The sequence below is a fragment of the Mesocricetus auratus genome, unplaced genomic scaffold, assembly GCF_017639785.1.
Source record: "Mesocricetus auratus isolate SY011 unplaced genomic scaffold, BCM_Maur_2.0 Super-Scaffold_100028, whole genome shotgun sequence".
Taxonomy (NCBI): Eukaryota; Metazoa; Chordata; class Mammalia; order Rodentia; family Cricetidae; genus Mesocricetus; species Mesocricetus auratus.
Window position 1 is genome coordinate 9,757,626 of NW_024429209.1, and position 17,714 is coordinate 9,775,339.

Below are 17,714 nucleotides of genomic sequence, written 5' to 3' on the forward strand. Positions count from 1 at the left end.
AGAGGAGGAAACCGAGGCCCAGAGATGCTGTTACTGGTTCAAGATCACAGAACAGCAGTAAAAGCAGTGGTGGAACCTGCCCAAGCCAGGCATTCTAACAGAGCCCAGAGCCATTTGGATCAAAGCAGGGCACACCTACAGGTTCCACCAACTGCCCAAGTCTTTCTTCAGTCTCCAGGGCTTTTGAAGATGAGGAAAATTAGGTTCCCCCTCTGAACAGAAGTCATGAACTATCTACATGACTTCAGGTGCCATCACACTTCCTGTGGGAGTGTTGGAATTCTTCTCCATCTTTTCAGACCAAAAGGAATGTTACCCTCTATGAATGTGTTTCTGGATCCCCAGGGCAGTAGGTTCTCTGTTCAATGTTCTGGTCCTGACCTTGCGCCAACACTCAGGACACTTGATGGTGGCTGAGGCTCTCTTTCCTGAAATGCAGACCTGTACCACAGTCATCTTTATAATCCCAGCAGACCACATTAGCTAGAAAGGGATGACTCTGAGTAAAACCTCCTGAGGTGAACTAGTCTGCACCTAGCTTGCAGCAGAAAGTTGAGCTGGCTGCTGCTGTAGGACCAAACAGCGTGAGAAGATTCTAATCTCGGATCTGAAGGGCTTTCAACACACACTGCGTAGAGGTGCCAAGTAGGCCAGGCTGCCAGGGAATGGGCGTAAAGGCAAACCATGCTATTCCCCATGTGGAGGGTTCCAGGGCTGCAAAGTGACCTTACCCAGTATAATGACACTGGTCTTCAGCATTCTGTCTGTGAAGCCTACCTCTCTCCTTTTGCTAAGGAGACAACTCTCAGGCCTGGCTGACCCAGACCTCAGGATCCAAGGACAGAGAAAAGAGTAAGGCAGGCTGAAAGATATCTGTACTTAGGACAAAGGACTTATGTGAAATAGCCAGAGACATTCCAGTTATGAAATGCCTCCTGTGAACATAATTCAAGAAAGGACAGAAAATGGCCCCAGTCTGGGCCAGCGACGTGGTTCATGGGTAAAAGCAACTGATGCCACATCTACAGGATTAGGCTCCCCCAGGTTCACATGGTAGGAGAGAACTAACTCCACAAAGCTGTCCTCTAAACTCTACATGTAGCTTATGGCTCATGTGCACAAACACATGTATCATACACACAATAAGAATAAATAAAGTTTTAAAAATAGGGTCAACAAGGTGACTCCTGGGGAAAGGCACCTGCTGCCAAACCTGAGTTTGATCTGAAAGTCCTACATGGTAGGAGAGAATTAACTTGTGCAAGTTGTCCTCCGATCTTCACATGTGTGCCGTAGTGCATTTGAGTGGGTAGCATGCCCGTGCACAAACACACACACACACACACACACACACACACACACACACACACTCACTCACAAATTTAATTTAAAAGTTAAAGTTAAACCAGGTGGTGGCTTTAATCCCAGCAATTGGGAGGCAGAGGTAGGTAGATCTCTGAGAATTTGAGGCCAGCATGGTCTACAGAGTGAGTTCCAGGACAGACAGAAAGGTCTTGAAATCCCTGCCCCCATAAAAGTTAAAGTTAAAAAAAATTAAATTTAAAACAAATACAGAAAAGAAACACACCAAACTCCATAGTGTGGGATTCCATTATCTCCAATGTACTTTAATTTGCTTGTTTACACATAGACTCTGTGTATACATAACAGTGGCATGAGCCATTCTCTAAATACAGTCTGGTACCCAGACAATGACAGACGCACATGGAAGTGAGTGAGCAAACCTCCACACAGGGAAGCAAGACAGCATGGCCCGACTTTGGTCAGACACCCCAAAGTCTCATGTTTTACACCTAGGGATAACAAACACGCTAAAAGATGACATGAGACTATTTCAATGTGAGACCCAAGCCCTGAGTGCTCCCCCCAAAATGTTAACTTCTCTGCTTTCTCTAGAAGAGCTGGACCATTCTAAATGCTGTCAAGAGAATGACTTGGAGATAATAGCCTGGTTAGCACACATGCTCAGCACCTGACATATTACTTTCTTTAGTGCTAAAAGAATTGCCCCCACTTTACAGACAGAAACAGCAAGGCTTGCACTCTGGTCAGGTAGGTTGAGAGTGATGCCAACATTCAAACCTATATCTCATGGTTGCGCAAGCCTAAACACCCACTCATGCCATGCTTCCTCACACAGGAGGGAAGGCATACTCCTGAGAAGGCAAGGGTTCTGAAGAACTTGGGGTATATATAGCCCAGGCATAGATGATTTACCCAGTATGCACAAAACCCTGGGGACTGAGAGAGGAAAGGCGGGGATTGCCAAGAATGAGCACATGTAAGCTAATCCATCTAATATGTAGAGAACACTGAGCAACTAAGAGTTCCCACATGTAGTCAGTTTAAAGTAAAACCTGGTCAGACCCCATGAGAAAAATGCCTGGGGCCTTAATGTGACAATGGCTGCACCCCATGGCTGTTTCCTTCTGTTGTGACGTGAAGCCTGACAGACTATCTGGTGACCAGGTCTGCCATCTCCCCCAGGCCCATTCCTATCCTGAGGAGAAGGGTGGAAACATCTTTCAGTCCATTGTCAACTCATCAAAGCCCCACAGCGACCCCTCATTCTTCCCCTTTGGTAACAACATCTCACATCTTACATTGTCAATGGTTAAGTTGACCTGTAGCTCAACAGGTTATGAAATACACACTTTAAATATGTCCTTATATTACAAAAATTACTTAGTAGCCAGATGCGGTAGCTTTAACATTAGCACATCTTCAATATCAGCACTAAGGAGGCAGAGGCAGGCAGATCTCTGTGAGTCTAGGAACAGCCTGATCCACACAATGAGTTCCAGGACAGCCAGGGCTGCACAGTGAGACCCTGACTCAAAAAAATAATTTTTTAATTAAATAAAAAAATAAATTAAAAGAAAGAAAGGAATTACTTTTAACCTACTAAGCATCTAACAACCTGAGCTAGAGTCAGCACAGGCAGGCCAAAGCTTACCAGGCAGTCATTCCCCAGCTCTGCTGGGGAAGTGGCGTCAAAGCAGCTACAAGGGTGATCACCCAAAAGACTGAGGCTCAGTGTGTCAGGCTTAAGAGATCACCTGGGAGAGGAAGAGGCCCTCTTATCAGAGACTGGAAGCTTGCCATGTGGGACATGGGTGACAAGACTTCTAGCCCTAGCCAGTCTCAGCGAAGGCTACATAATGACACGGCTGGAAGCTGGGAAGTGGTGCAAAGAGAATGTCATGGCGATTGAATGCCCCTCCCCTTTTAGGGTTGTTCTGTTGATGGGGCAAGGAAAAGGAGGCGGAGTCAAAGTCATGCCACTCTGTAATACAGACAACTTTGCAGGGCGGCCGTATGTAATACGGCTGGTTTCTTGCATCAAAGGGAGACACTCATTTCACTTCTGAATTATCATAATCTTCTCCAAAGGTAAAAGTTCCTTGTCTGTGGTACTTGTCCTCTGATCCTATGACCCTGAACCCTATTCTGTGTCTACCACCAGACCAGCAGAGGGGCAGGACAGTCTGAGTACCAACAAGCACTTCACAGAATTGCTCTCTCAGCTCAAAATTCATTAAGTAATGAAATGTCGGCTTTCCAGTTTTATTCTTGCTTTTTGTTTGTTTGTTTTGTCTTATTTCTTTGAGACAGGATCTCACTCTGCAGCCCTGGCTGACCTGGAGCTCAACATATAGACCAGGCTGGCCCCACACTCACAGAGCTCCATCTGCCTCTTCCTTCTCAGTGCTGGGGTTAAAGACATGCAGCACCATGCTCCCGGGATCCAGCTTTATTCTTATAGAGCAAACAATTCTACGAGGTGGAATTTAATGCAATAAGTCAGGAGTTTGGTTTATAAAAAGTTAGTGTTCTAAAAAATAAAAACAAAACCCTCAAAACAATTTTTACATGCCAAAGAGCAGTCCTGGAGCTTTGTCAACAAAGAACAAATGTCATGGTGACAATAAAAAACTACACAGCACTCACTCAGGGGAGAAGAGAGGGAAATGGGGTTCTTTGTAACTTCTCCAAAACCCTACACATAACAATAGACAGTGTAGACAGAAAAATCTTATCATTGCTCACTACATAAAAATCATCCAGGCACTGCAGGGTGTGGCCTCCTGTTGGGAGCTGGTCATAGCCAGGTACAACTGTCAATATTCCAAAGAGTGTGTTTTAGGCATCGGGATGTTTAAGAACCTGCCAGAGATAAATGCTCATCTTAGGATCAGTCATTGGGAAACACTGTTAAAAGGACAGCATTAATGTGGTCACTAACCTATCAAGAGAACCAGAGCCAGGGAGACCACAGCAGAGAGTCCTATAGCTCTGGTTTCATCTTGACCATACCATGAGGCTGTCTACTGTCCCTCTGCTGAGTCTTAGCTCTCCCTCTGGAACAGATTAAGGTCACATTTTGCCATAGATGAGAAGTATCTGACAGGAATGGTGTTGCTGGCAACACGGGTGGCATCACCAGCAAAGTCTGAGGACTGAGCATGTTCCCCAGACTCCACCCACTACAAAAGTGCCTGGTAAGCATCCTCTCCAAAGTGGGAGCCATAGTTCAGCCAGTCACTGGGCACAGTAGGTGGGAAATCTCTCAGCCGCTGTCCCCATGTCCCCACGTGTTTCTCTTTATTTCTTGTAAGTATCTTGCTTCAAAGTCAAACTGGAGCTCTGGGGAGGAAGCCCTGGGGAGAAGGACTTCAGGTACCAGTACCCGTATGTCCCATACCAGCCCAGCAAACCAAAAAAGGTGCCGAATACCTTCTGCATCAAGTCATGGAAATAAACGGCCGTGCACAAAAACATCCAGACCCAGATGAAGGTCAGAAAGCCCAGGGCGACAACCAGAGTGGTGATGGCAGTGTGGAGGTGGTGGCCGCGATCCGTCTTCACCTCATCCAACACGGCCATCTCCTCCACGATCATGAGTGCACAGAAGGTCAGCAGGAAGGAGTGGCCTGAGATGTCAAAGCCGTGCCAGAAGCCCCCTTCCCGGTGGCATTGCTGCTTGCTCCGATGCTCCTGTCTGATGCCCTCCAGGGCTGGGGACTGGTAGCAGCTGCCCGTGTAGTGCTCAATGTTGGAGAAGAGGGCTGTGCAGACATACCAGATGGCCGTGCCCACCAGCAGGGTGCTCAACCGCCGCAGGACCAGGCCGGCCTTGCCCGTCAGGTGGTAGTTGGTGAGGGCAATGAAAGGCAGAAGGAGACAGACTGTCCAGGCCCAGGCCAGTTTAACAAAGTACCTGATAGAGGAGGGAAGTGCAGGTGAGGAGGAGGCATCAGACAGGAAATCGGGTCACCATGCTTCAGGTATCTAAGGTCCCAAAGGAAGTTAAATGAAACTGATCAGAGCTGTCCACCCAAACAGCTACCATGTTCGAATCCTTAAAACACGCTAACACATGCAGTGACATTAGCTCATCCACAACTCTGTAAGGTGACATGGAGCCATATAGAACTGCCATGCCAAAGTGGAGGTGATAAGTGGTGGCCTTTGATTTCCTAGCTGTGCTATTTGCTCAGGAAAGCATTAACTGAGCATCTATCAAATGGCAGATGTGTTCACACACTCACTTCCACAGAACACTCGCAATTAGCTGAGGAGGAAGCGGTCATTTGTCTGTAAGTACGGCCCAGGCTGGCTTCATCCTGCCTGTGTAGCTGAGGCTGGTCTTGCACTACGGATCGCTCTGCTTCCCCATCCCTAGTGGCGCGGTTACAGGTATGTGTCACCACACGCAGTTTTATGTGGTGTTGGGGCTCAAACCTGGGAGGCACTCTGTCAGCTGATTAGTACCCCAGCCCCCATTTGTCCCTTTTTACAGACAGACTCTGGGGGCTCAGAAAACGGAATACTTCGCCAGGGCCACACACATAACAGCAAACGCACATGGAGACACACTTTGCTCAACCCCAAAGCCCTTCTCTACCACACCAGTGTTCTTTCCTACAGGCTGGTAAGTCTTGTAAGAAAGAGCTTTACTTCAAGCCACACGACCAGGGTTCCAATCCTGCCTCTGACTCTATGTGTTACTGTATCTTCCCTCAGCTCTTCAGCCCAGGGCACCCAAGCAGTTTTCAAAATGTCTCCCAGATTCAATGAGTCACTGCCAGTTCCCTCCCACTAATCAGCGCCAGGTCTTGAAACAAAAATTAACATCCATGGCTACCCCTAAACAACACACTAGTGTGCCAGCATGTCGGGCTCCTGGTTCTTCAGGCCAGATAAGACAACAGTTGCCATGTCTGCCTGTGCTCACGAAGGGTGGCCGATCTGGGAGTGATCGCCAGAAGACACACAAAGATCTCCGGGGCAACTATCACGCTCACACTCTATTCTTAGCCCAGCCACCAAGTGGGTAAGGATGAAGGTGGGCCAAGGACAGAAGCCTCTTCCCTGGGTTCCAGTGGTTCCTCAGAGCCACCAAAGAGCCTGTCACTGCAGCCTTCACTGGCATTGATAAGGAGAGCCTTGCCAAAGCCAAGGTCTGCCAGAAACCTGATCCAGCTGCCAAAAAAGAAAACAGGCTTTTAGGTGCATAACAAGAGTTAGACTCTCAGTATGCTGGAAACTCTAGTCTTAGGCTCACTCGAAGGAGCAGGAGCGACTTCAGCTTCCAAACTCCCCGTTCTGCTGTAACGGTGTTTTGTGCAATAAACTTTCGATATAAGTATTTTAAAAGACTAGGAAACAAGCGGGTGGAGTTGGAGCGATGTCCCACAGAGGTCCGCTGGGGTTGCTTTCCTGGGCAACTGCCATGCACTTTGGATGACTGAGAAAGTTCAAGGAGATGCAGGAGAAAGGTCACCGGCACGAAAGGCTTCACTCTTCTGCTAACATACGGCCGGGAGGGGAGAAGCTCTCAGGGTGATGGGTGGGTCTAGATAGAGGTGGGCTTTAAGACAACGGTGGGATTTCTGTCACAGGGTTTAGGAGAGGGGTGTCTGACAAGCCCGCAGAAGGGAGGTGACATCTCTCCAAACAGGACGGGGGCCAGCGCCTAACTGGGGCGGGCGGGCGGGGGGGGGGGGGGGGGTTGGGAGGATAGCAGCTCCAGCGCACCTCAGACCCAGCCACGTACAACCCACCCCGCCACCGACCCGCCCGCCCATCACCTCGGCCCTCCTCTCGGAACCCTCAAACGTAAGGCGCGAGTGTCACTCGCTTTCCCAGGGTCCCCGCGTCGCCACACGCGCGCGGACGCGGCTGTCAAGACTGGGATCCCTCCCGATGACTCGCCTACCCAGGCAGCGAACCCGCTTCTTGGGGAGCCGGGGCCCGGAGTCTGGAGCACTCACACGTTGAGGACGTTGCGCTTGTTGCTGAGGTAGCACTCGGGCAGCGGTGACAGCTCCTTGAGGATAGAGCCCGCCAGCATGGCGGCCACCAGCGCCCAGGGCAGGTAGCGCCGCACCGCCGCCCTCACCAGAGTCCCGCGGAGAAACCACGCGCAGCGCTCCAGATGCTCCATGCCGGACCTTCTCGGCCACCGTCCGCCTCCACGAACCCTCTCGGCCACCGTCTTGCCCTACGCTCAGACTGGTGCCGCCACTTGCCTCCGGGCGCATGCGTGCTTCCCGCAAGCTCCGCCCCCTCTAGTGCTCCCTCTAGTGGCCATGAATGACCTCTGCCGAGTGCAGGTCTGTAACTACCTGCGCCGCTCTTCCTTCTCCAACCTGAGCGCCCCCAGGCGGCATGCTGTGAGTACTGCAGGTTGCGCTCAGCCGGGGCAACCTGCTTGTGCAAGCTTTTGCTAGAGGTTGGAGAAGAATAAACATAGTTCAGTAGGAATTAGATCAGCGGTAAGAGCATCATTTGGTTTCTCGTAGACACACCTCCATGGGATTCTTGCTTTTCTTACCTGCAAAACAGAAACAAGGGATCCATCTTTCTTAAGAGCTAGTTTGTGGACTTGGGACTTCCTTATGGTGGTTCAGATATAGGGTTTTGAGATCTTATTTTTATAAATTTTATCGGGAAGTAATCCCACAAAAGAATTACTAACTTTAAATCTTATTGACTTTTGTTTTGTTTTGTAGAGACACGGTTTCTCTGTGTAGTCCTGGCTGTCCTGGAACTCTCTATAGACCAAGATGGCCTTGAACTCAAGAGATCCACCTGCCTCTGCCTCCTGAATGCTGGGATTAAAGGCGTGTGGCACCATGCCTGGCACTACTTTGTGTTTTTTGAGGCAGGATTTTGCTCTGTAGCTCCTGAGGTTCTCTTGCCTCAGTCTCTCAAATGAACTAATCTTAAATTTTCAATTGATAAGTGTATTTGTATTTAAAATGTGGATGTCTTACTTTTAAAATGTGGATGTGACTTTTCTGTTGCTGTAAAGAGACCATGCTCAAGGCAACTTACAGAAGAATTTATTGGGGGCTATTGTAGTCATTGTTTGCTGTGAAGAGATACTATGATGGATGCACCTCATAAAAGAAATCATTTAATTGGAGTTTGCTTTCAGGTTTAGAAGTTTACCCACTATCGTCATGGTGGGCAGCATGGCTGCAGGCATGGTAGGTATGGAGGGCATGGTGGGCTCGGTGGGCATGGCGGGCATGGTGCTGGAGAAGAAGTTGAGAGCTACACCCTGATCCACAGGCAAAGAAACAGTGTCACTGAGCCTGGCATGGGATTTTGAAACCTCCAAGTCTACTCCTAGTGCCATATACTTCCTCCAACAAGGCCATACCTCCTAACCCTCCTATCAAAAAGTTCCATTCCCTTGTGACTGAGCATTCAAATGTATGAGCCTATGGGGGTCACTTGTTCAAACCACCACAGGGGCTCACAGTTTTATCAGTAGTATCTGAGGGCTCGCATCTTGAAACACAACCTCCCGGCAAGAGGGCGGGGGGGGGGAGAGAGAGAGAGAGAGAGAGAGAGAGAGAGAGAGAGAGAGAGAGAGAGCTAACTGGGAATAGGTAGGCTTTTGAAACATCACACCTCCTCCACCAAGGCCACACTTTCTAATCCTTCCCAAATAGCTCTATCAACTGGGGACCACGCATTAAAACGTATGAGTCTAGGGCCATTCTCACTCAAACCCCCACAGTGGCTCTGGAGAGATGGCGCAAGCATGTGTGCTAGTCTGAATGTAATTCGCCCTCTAAGCTCAAAGAGAATGGCACTATTAGGAGGTGGGGCTTTGTTGGAGAAAGCATGGCCTTGTAGAAATAGGTATAGCCTCGTTAAAGGAAGTGTGTCACCGTGGGGGTGGGTTTTGAGGTCTCATATATGCTCAAGCCATGCCCAGTGTCTCAAACCACTTCCTGTTGCCTATACAAGATGTAGAACTCTCAGCTACCTGTATAGCACCATGTCAGACCATGATCAAAATGGACTGAACCCCTAAAGTGTAAGACACCCCAATTAAATGTTTTCCTTTATAAGAGTTGCTGTGGTCATGGTGTCTCTTCACAGCAACAGAAGCCCTAAGACAGCATATAATGGCGCTTGCTACCAAGCCCAATAACCTGGGTTCAATGCTTAGGACCCCCATTGTGGAAGGCAAGAACCAACTCCCACAAGTTATTCACATGCAACAAAACAACTGTGTTGTTGCCTGAGAATCCCTGGGGCTGAGGCATGGTGGAGTTCCCATGAGGTACTAGTGACTCAGTCACTCAGTTTTGTCCCATGTGAAGCTCCTAGCCTGGGAAGCTGGATGTCCACATCAGGGATCCCCGAGCTTGAGTCCTTCCTCAGCCATTGTATCATACAAACTAACACTTAACATCAAGATAAAAGCTCAAACCCATCACTTTCTAATTATTATACTAGGTTTTATTACTATTTATGTTCTTGCTTGTCTGTTTTGAGACACGATCTCATTGTGTGGCTGGCCTGGAACTCACCATGTAGAGAAGGCTGGTTTCAGATGTGCGGCCATCTTCCTGTCTCTGCCTCCTCCTTGGGTGCTGGGATTACAGGCGTGTGCCATCGCACTCAGCTCTCTGTGCGCTCCAGCCTACGCGCTTCTGATGTGCCTGCCTGCTATGCCTCTGTCCTCTTCCCACCCTGTGATGTCACACAAGGGGCCTGAAATCGGCCACAAAGGGAACTGGCAAGTGCCACACAGCAGGGCTTTATTTTGTCATCAACTGTTTTCAGTGGGACATGACTCCTTTTGTCAATGTGTAGTTGAATTGAAATCATAGGTGGACTATGGAAACAAATGTCCAGCCAAAATCAATAAAATTGCAAGCATCAGTGAGTTATATTCACAACAAAGAATACAGTGGGAGTTGGGGCTGTAGCTCAGTTGGTAGAAAGCTTGACTAGCACCCAAGAAGTCCTGGGTTCAAGGCCAGGCATTGCATAAACTGTGTGTGGTGGTGCATGCCTGTAATCCCAGAACACTAGAGGTAGAGGTTCAGCCATACAGTGAGTTCAAGGCAAGCCTGAGATACATGAGACCACCCTTCTCAAAAAAGCAAACAAAAAGTGTGTCATATGTTTCATTGTTTAGAAGTCACATGCACCAGTCTTTGTACTGAGAGAGTTTTATTTTTTAGAAAGTTTATAATAAATCTGTATATGTATACACATATATATATTCTTCATGAGAGCTCATTATATTAAACATGTATCAGCAAACCACTGTTTATGATATAGTACACACATAAGAAACACATGCCGAATAAAGGTGATTATATATGTTAATAGATGTATGATTTTAGATACAACTTCATGACAGTTCATGACAGAACATGCTTCTGCTACATGTGAGGCACTGTGATTTTTTTTTTTACTCAATTACACAACTCAATTTTTAAAACATCCTGATGTGCGTCGCCTATAATCTCAGTACTTGGACGGAGGCAGGGGGAACCTTGCAAGGGTAAGGGCATCTTAGTCTAGATGAAGAATCCTGGGCCTACCTATGTTTAAAAAAAGCTGGTCATGCGTGACCCACTTCTTATTTTATAATACAATTTAATTTTACAATTTAAGATACTGCAGAGCAACGATCTTGTATTTCCCGCCTGAGGGGGACAGAAGACAATAAGCAGGCAGTGGGGTAGAAGGCCCAGCGAGGAAAGTGTTCACCATTCAGGGTTAAGGACTTGCGTTTAGACCGCCAGCACCACATACACAGCTGTGTGCAGTGGTGCACCTTTGTAATTCCAGCGCCGGGACGCAGAGATGGGAGGATCCCTGGGTTCGCTAGCAGCCAGTGTAGCAGAGTCGGTGAACGCCAGGATCAGTGAGAGACCCTGCCTCAAAAAACAGGATGGAGAGCCGGGCGGTGGTGGCGCACGCCTTTAATCCCAGCACTCGGGAGGCAGAGGCAGGCGGATCTCTGTGAGTTCGAAGCCAGGCTGGACCGACAGCCTCCAAAACAATACAGAGAAACCCTGTCTCGAAAAAAAACAAAAACAAAAAAAAAAAAACAGGATGGAGAACAACCGAGGAAGACACTCAACATTAACTCATTAATCTCTGGTCTCTTTATGAACATACATGTACACACGCATGAACACACACACACAGACGACAGACAGGCAGATAGACAGACAGACAGAGCGCACAGTTCTTCCTGAGTCTGAATTAGCACCCGCCACTTTTGGTTTTCATCCTCTGTTTGTCTTTATACTAATAATTGTTAGAAGCATTGTCTCTGTACAGATAAGTGGAAAGATGTCCCATCTTCACTGCTGGAAGAATGAATGTTGTTGCCATGTGCACACTAAAACAACTACAGATGCAAGGCAATCTCTTTGTTGTTGTTGCTGTTTGTTTCGAGACGGGGTTTCTCTGTATAGCTTTGGAGGCTGTCCTGGAACTTGCTCTGTAGACCAGGCTGGTCTCAAACTCACAGAGATCCTCCTGTCTCTGCCTCCCGGGTACTGGGATTAAAGGCATGCACCACCAACGCCTGGCTGGAAGTAATCTCTATTAAAACTCCAATGCCATATTATATAGAAGTAGAAAATATAATGCTAACATTTCCTTTATGTATGTGCTGTATGTGTATATGTGTGTATATATGTGTACATCTGTGTACCCATTATGTGCATGCCTGGTGCCCCCAGTGTCAAGAAAAGGTCATCAGATCCCCTGGAACTGGAGTTACAGATGGTTGTAAGCCACCATGTAGGTCCTAGGGATCAAACCCATGTCCTCTGGAAGAACAATAAGTACTCTTAACGCTGAGACATTACTCCAGCCTCTTAATCCTAAGATTTCTATGGAATAATAAGAACAACAAAAATAGCCAGGGAAGACAAGAGCCAAAACAAAAAAGTTGATTATACCACCTGGTTTCAAACTGTATTACAAAGCCAATAGTAATTAAAACTACGTGGTACTCTATGAAAATATACATATTGATCTCCGGAACAGAATAGACAGTCCAGAAATGAAGAGCTTGGATAGACCTTAGTAGTCCATCCTAGCATGCGTAAAGCCCTGAGTTCCGTCTCTAAGGGTAGAAACATACACCCGCAATCCTGCAATCCTGGTGTGCGGGAGGTGGAAGCAGGAAGATCAGTGATTCAGATTTGAAGCATTATTTTAATTAATCTTAGCAATAAAAATCAGGAGTCAGATATTGAGCTTAAAAACCTGCAGGGTCAGAGAAGCAGAGGAGCAGCCTCCAATTGCTTCCCACCTCTCTCGTTCCTCCATCCAAAAGGTCTGAAATCCTGTCTTGGCCCCGCCTTACCACTTCCTGTCCTCTCTCTACAGTCCTCTAAAACTCTATGGTTAAGTAGTGGCTAGCTCTGCCCTCTGACTCCAAACAAGCTTTGTTTGTCAGAACACAAAGTATCACACATTTCCCCCTTTTTGTTTAAATAAAAAGCAAAGGTTTTAACTATAATAGAAAAACTGTATACAATAAGTACAATATATACAGGCAATAGTTAACATTAACAATGTCTAGTCCATTAGCATTTGACAAATTCAGAAAAAAAATATTCCATTATCTCTTCTATCTTGGTGAATCCACATCTGCTTGACTATGTTCATAGCAGCAAGATGCCCCTCAACTGAAGAGTGGATAGAGAAAATATGGTACATTTACACAATGAAGTACTACTCATCGGGAAAAAAAAAGGAATCTTGAAATTTGCAGGCAAATGTATAACACTGAGTGAGGTAACCCCATCACAAAAAGACAAACATGGTATGTAGTCACTCATATATGGATTTTAGACATGTGACAGGGGATTGCCAGCCTACAATCCCATGGCCAGAGAGTACAGGGAGGACCCTAAGAGAGATTTGCATGGAAACCTGGAGAAGGGGAATGGGACGAGATCTCCTAAGAATATTGGGAGCATGAGGGGAGGGGAGGACATGGGGGACAGGAGGGAGGGTTGAGTCAGGGTACCTAATTCACTTTCTATCATAACTTGTATTACCAACCCAAAGCTATCTTTTTATGCCCCTCAACCTTACACACTTTACACCTTTTTGTGAGTTTGTTTTATAAATTGACTAATAAGGAAAACTGTAACTATGTAGTCTTCAGCTCCACCAGGAACCTGAGAAGGATATAATATTACCTGAGTAAATGGGGAGTGCATTCCAAAATTAAGAAATGACAGAAACAGCTGGCTGCCTAGATAGTCTGTAGAGATATTTTGTTTGTGATCTAACAAATAAAGCTTGCCTAAAGATCAGAATGCAGAGCTAAATCACTAGTTAGCCACAGAGACCAGGCGGTGACAGCGCACACCTTTAATCCCATCACTCAGGAGACAGAGGCAGACAGAGCTCTGTGAGTTCAAGGCTACCCTGGACTACACAAGATTGAATCTGTCTAAAAGAGAAACAGCTCACATAAAAGTGATCCCACTACTTGGGGTCACACGTCTTTAATCCCAGCACTAGGGAGATAGACACAGGAGGATATGGCTGGGCAGAGAGAAGAATATAGGTGAGAGGAGACAGAGCTGGTGGCAGTCTAGGCAGTCTGAGGCAACAAGCAGTCTGAAGTGGGCATTCTAAGGACAGGGTCACCCCTTTGATCTGAGCATTGGTAGAGGCAAGAACTCTAATGGCTGGCCACCCTGGTTCTCTGATTCTTCAGCTATCACCCCCTGATAGCTGACTCCAAGTTTTTATTATTAAAAACAATTAGAATTTGTGCTACAACAGTCACTCAAGGTTCCTCTGCAATGTTTGGACATCCATATTTGGCCTATAGGCCTGGAATATCTGATAGACCTTTCTGTGATGCAGAATTTTTGAAGGACTATACTGCCTTGTCTTGGCAAAGTTCAGCAGTCACTTTCTTTTGTGTCCTGCTTGTCCAGTTTGGACAGCATACTGTCAGCAGTCAAGGCCCAGTGACTAACTTTTGTCACAAAGACTGTTAAGTCCATATGCAGTTTCTTCAGTGTCCATCGTCTTTTCCAAAATAAACTGATGCTGCCAGGAGCAGACATGTCTCTTTGTCATAAAAAATTACCTCATATTATTAAAACATCTTAAAAGCCATATTATGTAGATCTCCAGAAGTGTTTGAAGACCATCTGTCTATGTAAAATATATCTCTGTTTGACCTTGAAAACATACCTAACATGACTACAAGTTTGATCATAATAGTGACTAAATACTAACCTGCATTTCCTTATTATCCTAAATAGTTTGTAATAGTTTATAATAATAACTTTCAGGGACTAGAAATTTACATTACATTGTTAAATGAGTTGCATAGGTACAATACTTTAAACAAGAGTAGAATCATATGTACAGTATGTTCTAGCAAAATAACCTCAAATTTGTATCAATATATAAAAATATCCTAAGCAAGAGTAGAAACATATATCCATTATAATAAGAATAACCTCAAATTTGTATCAATATATAAAAATCCATACCAATATAAAATATTTAAAACTAGTAGTTGCTTTTTTGGTTTAAAAATAGATTCAATAATGTGCCCTTTTATCCTATCATTTCTATATCTCCCCTTTTCTTTTCAGAACAAGATCTCTGACTCTAATGTTTGTTCAGTTTTTTTGCTGACCATTACCAATAACAACTTTTAACCAATCCCACTACATTCATAACCCACTGAACAACCAAAACCACCCAACCCACCTCTTGGGAATGTGGGCATCATGTTCTTAAAATTACTTTCTCTTGTCTGGGAGCAACAACATCTTTAGGGGACCCTAAAAAAATTGGGATAATTGTCAAGTCCTTGGGGAGCTAGCTGTATCATTTGTTGTCCAGTCTCTGCATAATGGCAAAGGGCAGGACTTGTCCTGGCTAGAGTAGTCTGTAGGGTTGGATCATCTCAGCTAGCCACCTTGGAATTTTCTCAAAGAATCATTACTAACACAGTGAGCAAAAAGAGATTGTTTACATTCCTTAAATAGATTTTTTATGAATAAAAAATAAATAACTCAAAGAAGCAAACTCCCCCAAGAGGAGTAGATGCCAGGAAATAATCAAATTAAGGGCTGAAATCAATAAAGTAGAAATAAATAAATAAATAACCCCAAATAACAGCTACAAAATGACTACAACTTTCATCTTGAGGAGTTCCCACGGTTACAAAAGACTGTGAAAGCTTGCTTTGTGGTCCCTAGAGTCCGGAAGATGCTGCAATGAAATGATGGGTTTGTCAGTTTAGGCCCTGGAGGAGAGGGAAAAGTCAGGGAGAACTCTCGGAGGAGCTGAATTCTCCCCACACTGAGGTCTGATGGCTTGACCAGAGGAATGGGTGGGAAGCAGTCGTTCCCAGAAGAGTGACCAGCAGTGCCCTTTTGTTGATTGGTGTCTATGAAATAATTCACTCAGACTGGGAGAGAGACTCTCCCAGTAAGAGGCTCTCTCCATCTTCCACTCCTGGCCAGCAAGATGGAGGCTCACACACCACCACCACCACCACCCCAGCACCAATTCCTTCCTTCTGAACTCTTTATGTAAAATTTCTCTCCTTAGTCACCTCTGGCTGCTGCTCTCTCTGACCCCAGGGAATAACCAGCCACTCGTGGATCAGCTGAGTAAAGCTGGTGTCTGCCAGAGGCTGAATCTCCCACCTTACTAGTAGGAAAGGGTTGCACATGCTGTCTGTGCCTCCAACACATGCAAACTTAGGCAAGGGGACAGCAGGGCTGGTGCTACGTATAGGACTCATCTTTGCTCATCAGCAGCTGCAGAGAGAAGGGTGGGAGTCTTTCTTTGTGAACTCCTTCCCAACCTCCAGCTTCCTCCCATGGACATGCCTCCTACAGACCTCAGACCATCATCATTTCTCAAGCAGCAGACATCCACACCTAGGAAGAAGTAGCTGTCATTACCTGGAAGAGGTTGGTAAAACCAGGCAGAGAGGCAAGGTCAGCTTTGGGCCAGGATAATGGTTGTCTGTAGAGTAGAAAGAGGGGGTATTGGGGTTGGAGCTGGCCTGAACAGTTAGACATTCTCTATTTCTTCACCAGGGTTTGAAAAAAAATACTTTCATGCTCTACAACCGATTTATCATTAAGTTCTGTATGCTTCATATATTTCACAAATCTCCATTAAAACAAATACACAAGCAATCAATACTAACGGTAACCAAATAAGAAGCACTAGGTAAGCCGGGCGTTGGTGGCACACGCCTTTAATCCCAGCACCCGGGAGGCAGAGACAGGCGGATCTTTGTGAGTTCGAGACCAGCCTTAAGAGCTAGTTCCAGGACAGCCTCCAAAGCCACAGAGAAACCCTGTCTCGAAAAACAAAAACAAAAAAAAAAAAAAAAAAAGAAGCACTAGGTAAAATAAAAATGCCTGGGTTTTAGGAATATGCCATCACTGGGCTTCGTATTAAAATGTTCTAGACTGTTCTCCTTCCCACAGGGATGCCCCCTCCCCCAGGTAGGTACTGTTATAATAATCCTTTCTACAAAAGAAGACACTGAGGCACAGACTGGCCAAGACACATAGTCAAAGTCTCACGGCCAGCAGAGCTGGGATTCAAGGTAAGATCTGCATGCCCCACAGGACCAAGTACTTAACTCTTCCCGCTTACTTGACTTCGGGTCTGCAGGGTGGATGGCTCTAACACAACCTGCATCGGGATACTCTCACACACACAGCACTTTGCAAAGTTCGCCAAGTGACAGCTAACAGTGTATGAACATCACGTGTTGCATTGGATAAAAACACAGATGTGAATTCAAGTCTGGTTGTGTGTTCATTACCTGCCCTGCCTCTGACAAGTCATTCATCTGTTTCCTTACTGACAAGCCAGAACCATGTCTTGTCCACTGCGTTGCCTGCTTAAGTGTGTGAAATCTTATTTTGTTCGGGGTCAAGCATGTAGTTAGGGATACAATAAATGGTCACCTCTGAAATAAAGATGGTCTTTGGGAGATGTTTAGAGCCACTGGCAGTGTAACCTCCCCCATTTAACAGATGGACAGTGACTCAGCTGTGCCCAGGGGTCCCCCCCCCGTCCCTTTCCACCCCGCCCTGTCGAATTCTTAGGGTTCAGCTGGGCGGGGGCTGCGGGCCTTGCAGGAATGCGCGGCTGGGTGCTCAGACAGGGGGCGCTGACGCCTGGGCTTTTCCGCTCTAGCTGCGCGGGCAGGCGACACAGCAAATTCCGCGGCCACACCTGGCGGGTGCAGCTGTCCGGGACCAGCACAAGGATTTCCTAGTCCTGCGGCCGCCAGCCCCGAGGGCATGCCCTTGATCCGGGACTACAGGACCTTAGAGCAGCAGCGGGACCACGGAGCATCCCCAGAGCTCAGGACTGATGGCGAC

At 46.5% G+C, this 17,714-nt stretch overlaps 1 protein-coding gene across 1 annotated transcript; it reads right to left on the minus strand.

Moving 5' to 3' along the window:
• Positions 1-1,602: 1,602 nt before the first annotated feature.
• Positions 1,603-7,591, minus strand: Fitm2 (fat storage inducing transmembrane protein 2). The gene is made up of 2 exons (XM_040732789.1): positions 7,299-7,591; positions 1,603-5,242 (listed from the first exon to the last, which is right to left on the minus strand). Exons 1-2 carry the CDS (start codon positions 7,469-7,471, stop codon positions 4,627-4,629), a joined length of 789 nt encoding a protein of 262 aa, XP_040588723.1. The 5' UTR covers positions 7,472-7,591; the 3' UTR covers positions 1,603-4,626.
• Positions 7,592-17,714: the final 10,123 nt, after the last annotated feature.